This window comes from Orycteropus afer, unplaced genomic scaffold (genome assembly GCF_000298275.1).
Source record: "Orycteropus afer afer isolate SDZICR_OR568_19922 unplaced genomic scaffold, OryAfe1.0 scaffold00098, whole genome shotgun sequence".
Taxonomy (NCBI): Eukaryota; Metazoa; Chordata; class Mammalia; order Tubulidentata; family Orycteropodidae; genus Orycteropus; species Orycteropus afer.
The window spans coordinates 2807964-2815984 of NW_006921685.1; the positions used below are offsets into that span (position 1 = coordinate 2807964).

At 33.8% G+C, this 8021-nt stretch overlaps 1 protein-coding gene across 1 annotated transcript in view; it reads right to left on the reverse strand.

Moving 5' to 3' along the window:
- UBA6 (ubiquitin like modifier activating enzyme 6) overlaps positions 1-8021 on the reverse strand; it is a 147272-nt gene that overhangs the window by 69022 nt on the left and 70229 nt on the right. Inside the window, exons 10-13 of the mRNA XM_042781213.1 lie at positions 4357-4460; positions 2686-2748; positions 1819-1895; positions 1305-1371 (exon numbers count right to left, since the gene is read on the reverse strand). Of these exons, the coding sequence (XP_042637147.1) occupies positions 1305-1371; positions 1819-1895; positions 2686-2748; positions 4357-4460 (311 nt within the window). The remainder of the gene's footprint in view (positions 1-1304; positions 1372-1818; positions 1896-2685; positions 2749-4356; positions 4461-8021) is intronic.

Genomic DNA, 8021 nt, shown 5'->3' on the forward strand with positions numbered 1-8021 from the left:
CAAAAAAAAAAAAAAAAGGAATGAACATACCATAATTAGTATGAATGAAACTCAAATTCATCATGTTTAATAAAAGAGGCCAGACTTCAAAGGCTATATATTGCATGATTCTGTTTAAATGACAGTCTGGAAAATGCAGAACTATACTGGCTTCCAGGATTTAATGAAGGTTTTAAGGTTGGAGAGGATTAAGATGCATGAAAGGATTTTTTTTGCATTACGGAAATGTTTATACTTTGGTTGTAATAGTGGAGATGTGACTGTATACTTCAAATTCACTGTGTACAGAATATTGTATCTCTAAGTTTACACCTAGAAAGGGTAAAAGTTACTTTACGTAAAATACACCTCAATAAAACTGTTGTTATTATGTGCCTTCATGTCGGATCCAACTCATGGCGACGCCTCCTTGGGTTTCCCAGGCAGTATCACTACGGAAATAGACTGCCCCATCTTTCTTCCGAGGAGTGGCTAGTGGGTTTGAACCGCCAGCCTTCTGGTTAGCACTCAATTGCCTTAGGCACTATGCTACCAGAGCTCCTCAATGAAACTGATAAATCTCTAATTACATCCTTTTAATTGGTCTTCAATTAACCTATTTCAAGCTTTTCATGCATTCTTTTTATTGTCCCTAACCACTCCACATGCTTTAACAGGTAGACTTGCGGTTTTCAGTACATTTATTATTACCTTCTTTGTTTAATTATATAAAATATGATATCACAGCTTTATACCTTTAATATTAGGGCTTTCATTTTCCTTCTCATTTTTATAAAGGACAAAAAACAGTAACATTTTCAAGTAATTACATAAACACTGCTACACTGATAACTGTTAACGTGAAACTTTTGGTTGGTGGATACTGGCATCACAACATGAAAAAATATTTTCTAGGCGACATGTTCAAGTCGAAATTTGAAATATAAAATACAATTGAGGTATGTGAATATATAATGCGTAAAAGGGCTGAATTATAGGAAAGTGGAAGACTTTAGTGGGTTAATAAATCAAGTAAATTGGAACAGACTGATAAAGAAGAATAAATCTAACATGTACAACAAAAACAGTAAACAGTTTATTTACTATCTGTCTAATATGGTTATAAGTACTGTATAAAATTATACTACTTAAAAATTTACAACAACCCTATTAGATAGACACTACTGTTCATATCATATTTTATAGATTTATAAACTAAAGAAAACCTAAGTCAAGCAACTTGCCTAGTGTCAATGAGTTAATAAACTGCAAAATTATAGATTTGAAAGAACAAAATTCTGATGGCCATAACTTTGAATACTCGCCTTTTCTTCCAAGGTTTCACTTACAGATGTTGCTAGTTTTAATAGTTCTTCTGAATCTTGTTGGCATCTAGGATTCAAAACAAAGCACTCAGATTTCTATTTTCTCAATTGTCATAGTTACTCTATTTAAAACTAAAATTTAAGAGAGATGAAAAAGAATGTGTAACTGTGAAAATAGCACAAAGTGCTTCACTGACTTAAATGTAACTGGCTTATAAATTTAACACATTGTTTCAAAATCATGCTACGATTGGCTTACCTAAGGATAGTATATCAATAATTTTATATATACAAGGTAAAAAAATTTTGCAATAGTACATATGATTTAATATCAATAGGCCAGATAGGAAAAATACATAGTGGATTAATAATTCAATAATTCTCAAAGTTTTTTGTTTTAAAAAGGCATATATGTTTTTTTAAAAAAGCTCAAAGCCTTCAACAGAGTAGGAAAATGTCTAGGATACTGCTTATAAAATAAAGAAAAAAGTTATTTTTAAGCAACAAACATTACCCAATATATGGCTTGCGATTGTAGTTCTCATGAAATTGGTCCAAGGCAAGTATAGCTGTGTGAATCTGTAACGGTGCCTATTTAGAACATTGAAAAAAAAAGACAATGTACTAAGTGCTTTAAAAAGATTATTTACTTTAATCCTTATGATAAATATATTAGTTTTGCCCTATTATTAATCTCTATTTCACATCCGAGGAATCCAAAGCTTAGAAAACTACCTGTCATAAAGGTATTATCTAAATTTCAGCCTTAGGTGGTCTGATTAGTTTTTATCAAGTTACATATGACATAGTAAAATCAACTGTATAAGAGCAACAGAATATTTATATAACATCACCTAAATCTTTTTTACTTATCAATTTATAAATTTCAAAACTTAAATCTAATTGCTTCCCTTATCATAAATATATTTAATGCTATAAAATTATATCCAGTGAGTTAAAACAAAAAAATACGACTTCCAATGTTTTTTTTTGGGGGGGCCGTGGGAGGGATCCCATGTGTATGATTAGAATTGTGCTCCAAAAGGTTTCAATGGCTAATTTTTTGGAAGTAAATCATCAGAAATAGGTATCATATAAAAGCTATATGGTCTAGAAAATCCTTTAATACAGTTATTTTTGTAGAAATTACTGAAATCATCTTTTAATTATCAATGCCAGCAAATCATTACAAAAGTAAAACTTTTTCCTATTTTCTACCATGTTTTCATAATTCAAATTCCCATTTTCAATTCTCACATGCCTGATTTAGATATGTGAGTAGAACATTTATTAAGTAAACCTCATTTCAACTTAATAATCACTTACCAATCCCCATCCCTCACTCTGCTGTTTCTCTCAACCCTGTCAAGTATTTATTTACCTCAGGTTTGCTAAAATCCGCAATAAGGCACTTCGGATGTTTTATCTGCCTCTCCAATGATTCCTAATAGAAAAAAATGATAATTTCAGAGCAGGTAAGTGATTATTCAGTCTGCCAAAATATATCATTGTATGTCAGAGCACTAAAAGCAAGAGATCATTCCCAAAGGTCTGAAACACATAGAGTTGGGCTAATATGTTTTAATTAAAATATAAAATAGCTATCATTTCCTCTTGCCTTATTACCATACTTATTTGTAAAGAATTGATGAAAACATCTGTATATTCAAAAAAAGTCTATGTTTTTAACCCAAAAGTAACTGTATTTTCATGGTATCAAGTTGCTAAGACTTGTGATGCTTGACAAGCTTTGAATTAATACTCAAAGTTAAATCTTTCTGTGTAAAATTTCTGTGTAAATTTTTCTGTATAAAGGCAAAAAACAAACAAAAACCAAATAAACAACAACAGCAACAAAAATAGCCCAAACCCAAAATCCCCACCCAATCTGAAATTTATTTGAGGCATCAACTATCCAATTAACAACTCGGAGATGATGGCAAGAGGAAGTGTGCAGGGGCAGATTTGACTAGCTTGGAGAAACCTGTAGAGTACTTTATCTGTTTATAGTTCTGGAAAACAAAAGGTAAGCAAGTTAAAACCTTGAGAATTTGGAAGGAAAAAACAGAGATGTTAAACAAACAGCTTATATAAAGAATTGGTCTAAGGATTTAAGCAGCAGAAGACCCCTTAGTTCCCTCACACAAGTTGTCTCTACATTCCATTTGGCTATTTGCATTTTCCTTTTAATGCCAGAGATTTATAGGAATTATTTCACATTTCAATATATATAATGTTTTTGAAATAGAAAAAACTGAATTAAATTTAAACTCTAGATTAACAAGCATGAAAGAAAAATGAAATACTTCCTTTAAGGAAGAAAACTTGTTGAAATGTATACACATGGTTACTCCACTATAACTTTATAATTACTCATTCAGATGATTTATACAATTTAAAATAATTACAGGAAACAGACATAAAAACATTGTCTAAACCTTTTCTAAATCTTTCTAAAATACATTAGTTTCATGTCTCCTTTTATAGAGAAAATTGTAAGTAGTATCATAAATTCTTTAGTGACTCAGGATGCTTTAGCTCCTCTGAAGTAATCTTATATACCTCAAGTATATGAACATGGCACACTAGTAATAGAAAATTTTAAAGGTTGTCTGTTTTGGTCGATATCAATTTACTTCCTTAGACAGACCTCACTGTCTTCAACCAAAATCAAATCAGTTGCCTTCAACCTGACTCTGATTCATGGAAAACCTATGTGGGTGTCAGAGTAGAACTGTGCTCCAAAGGGTTTCAATGGTTAATTTTTTTAGAAGTAAATCACCAGACCTTTTTTCCAAGGCAACTCTTGGTAGACCCAAACCACTAATCTCTTGGTAAACAGTGAGCACATTAACTGTTTGCACCATCCAAGTACTCCTATTTTCCTCAAAATGAGTTAACAATTTTAAAAAAATATATAATAACATCTGTTCAGCCTTTTAATTAATTTCTTGCTTGGTACTTGTTTAACTGTGTATTTTATTACTTTCCTTCTTTTTCCGCCATTCTCTTCCTGTAAATAATTATTTTTCACAGTACGAAAAATACTTACAAAGCAAAATATTTTAGGAGTCTTAACTTGAACAGCTATGCCTCCATGTAAATATGGTTCCAGTTCTGAAGTATCACCAATATGAAAAGAAAACGGTGACACCACTAGGAAAAACAAAAGAAAAAGAAAACTATTATATAATGAGAAAAGTTATTTAAACTTGAAGCTTCATCTTCGTAAAGATGTCAACTGTCCCTAATTTAGAAAACTAATATGATTCCAAAATAAAGACTTTTTATGGAGAGTTGGACTGCTTCTTTTTTCCCCAATGTGAATTTTGTTATTAGCTGCTCCTAAACTGGCTCTGACTCATAGTTATACACAGAAAAAGATGTCGCCTGGTCCTGCAAACTTAAAAAACAAAAATAGTAAAGAAAATTGGGAGGAGGGAGAGCAATGAGAGATGGTCACTGAGAGGTATTAAAATATACTATAAAACTTCAGTAATAGAATATGATACTGTCTTATGAATAGACAAGCAAATTGAGTAGATAAAAGAATTCAGAAATAGACTCAAGTACGTAAGAGTAGTTAATAAAGGTGGTACCTCAAAACAGTGAGAAAATCTTTGGTGGGAAAGAGGGCGGAAAGACATCTGAAAAAATATTCCAAACAGATCGAAGTTTTAAATGTTAAAAAAGATGCCAGAAAACACTCAGATAAAAGCAACTGGAGAATTCCTTTAAAACCTTGAAGAGAGGCAAGTTTTTCTAACTATGGTTCAAAATCCAGAAGCCATAAAAGACTGAAAAATCTATATGAAAATTAAAAAAAAACAATGTGCATAGTAAAAACCTATCACAAGCAAAGTCAACAGATATATCCCAAATCAGGAAAAGTATCTGCAACTCATTTAACAACTCAACAGAAAAATGGGCAGAGGACAGACAGTACACAGAAAAGGAAAAATAACTTTATAACTAAAGAAATAATACTCAAATCACACTCATAATAATAAAAAAGGCAAATTAGGTATTTTAATATAATTTTCAATTATACAATGAAACATTATGTACATGTTAAAAGAAAATTTAAAGGGGGGGGAAGATGTTCTGTAATTACTACTATGAAAGATCATCAAGATATTTTGTAAATCAAAAGGCAAAAGGCAAGCATTATATATAATATACTTGCTACCTTCTGTATAAAAAAAGCATACAAAACCCTGGAATGATACATAAGAAACTAAAAGTGGTGGTTTGAGGAGGTGGGAGTAAAGGATGGGCAGAAAACTTCATTGCAACCTTTTACTATTTCTTGTTTTTGTATCATTTGCATACTCAAAAAATTAAATGGAAAAATGAAAAATAAAAACAAAAACTTAGTAAGCCCCATTCCCTACCACCAGCCAAAGCCATCTCTATCAAGTAGAGAAAAAGGTCAGCAGGACATGAACAGAACTTAACTGCGCCTCCACTGGAGAGGGGAGGAAGTCTAAATGGTTTAAAATGTTTTAAATAACAGAAAACTGTCTTTTAGCAGTAAGTATCGATTAATTAAAAAAAAAAAAAAATCTATAAAAAAACTTAATAAACAGCTCTATTTAAATATTATCCCTCTTTGCCTAAAGAATATTTTGATAAAAAACATGGCTTTTCTTTATTGTCATTCCTTAGTATCCAGTGGCTCCTATTTTAACAAGCAGTCCCCATCACCACAATTCACAGTTGCATTGTAACAATGATAATCCTAAATTAGTTAACTCAGCTTTCGCAAAAAAACATACGAATTCTCTAATATCAATGATCTGAATCTGTAGTTTAGATATTTAGAGGTGGTTTAAGAATCAAGCAGTTTATTCAAGATGTTTAAATAGAGCAAAACTTGTTTACAGTTTATATACTAGTCACATAATTATATTTTCTAAAACCCTAAGGGAACTCTGGTAACGTAATACCTAAGGCACTTGACTGCTAACCAGGAGGCTGGCGGTTCAAACCCGCCAGCCACTCCTGGGAAGGAAGGGTTGGGCAATCTACTTCCTAGTGATACTGCCTCAGAAACTCAAGAGGGGTCGCTATGAGTCGGGTTCGACGCAACAGCATGTAACAACAACAACAACAAAACCCTAAAGATAAAACAGGATTACCTTACCCTGTTCAAGTGCAAATGTGTTGTACAGTTGAGTTATAGGTTATCTAGCATTGTCTTGAACTTTTTTGGAAGCTCTGGTAGTGTAGTGCCTAAGGCACTTGACTGATAACCAGAAAGCTGGTGTTCAAACCCACCAGGCACTCCTCGGAAGGAAGATGGGGCAATCTACTTCCCTAGTGATACTGCCTCGGAAACCCAAGGAGGGGTCGCTATGAGTCGGGTCCGACTCGATGGCACATAACAACAACAACAACAACAACATATGGTAAACAATATCACTAGAGGGGTACCCACTCCTTAGAATAACTGGCAATGAAAGAAGCAGTTTTTGCCCAGGGATAAAAGCTAACAAGGCAGAAAGGTACAGAAAAGAAGGACAAATGCAAATGGGAACACTGGGAGACAGTGACAAGATTGATGGTACATTGTAGGGATTGCAATCAATGTCATGAAACAAAATGTGTACGAATTGCTGAATGGAAAATGAATTTCCTCTGTAAACTTTCACTAAAATCACAATAAAAAGTTAAAGGTTAAAAAAAAAAAAACAAAAAAACACAGCTAAAAGAAAATCACCAACTATGAGGTTTCATTAACTTCAAATAGGCACCTTTAGGTAGACGACTTACCTACTAAGTTCACTGAAAAAACAGATGTCTTTGACTTTTTGCCAACAAACTTACAAACTTGTCTGCAGTCACATCCATTCATCCCTTCTATTCAAAGCCACCAAATATGAAGACATATACAACCAACACCTAGGTATCTCTACTTGGACAGCTCACTGCCATCTAACCAACAAGCCCAAAATGTACTCATTTACTAATTTTTCCCCCCAAAAAATCTAATCTCCTTATTGCACTCTGTTGTTGTTAGGTGCCGTCGAGTTGTTTCCAACTCATAGCGACCCCATGCACAGCAGAACGAAACACCGCCTGATTCCATGCCAGCTCCATGATCCTTGCTATACTTTAACCCATTGTTGCAGCCACCATATCAATTCAACTTGTTGAAGGCCTTCCCCTCTTTCGTCGACCCCCTACCTCACCAAGCATGAAATCCTTCTCCAGGGAATGGTCCGTTCTGACAACATGATCAAAGTAGGTGAGATGAAGTCTGGCCATTCTCACTTCCAAGGAGCATTTCGGCTGCACTTCCTCCAGGAAAGATCTGTTAGTTCTTTTAGGAGTCTATGGTACTTTCACCATTCTTTGCCAGCACCACAACTCAAAAGCATGAACTCTTCTTTGGTCTACCTTATTCATTGTCCGGCTTTCACATGCATGTGAGGTGATTGGAAATATCATGGCTTGTGTCAGGGGCACCTTAGTCTTCAAGGAGACAACCTTGCTCCTCAGCACTTGAAAGAGTTCCATCGCAGCCGACCTGCCCAGTGCTACACGTCGTCTAATGTCCTGACTGCTGCTTCCATTGGCGTCGACTGTAGAACCAAGCAACGTGAAATATTAGACAACCTCAATGTGTTCTCCATTTATTGTGATGCTGCTTATTGGTCCAGTTGTGAGGATTTTTGTCTTCTTTATATTGAGATGTAATCCATACTGCAGACT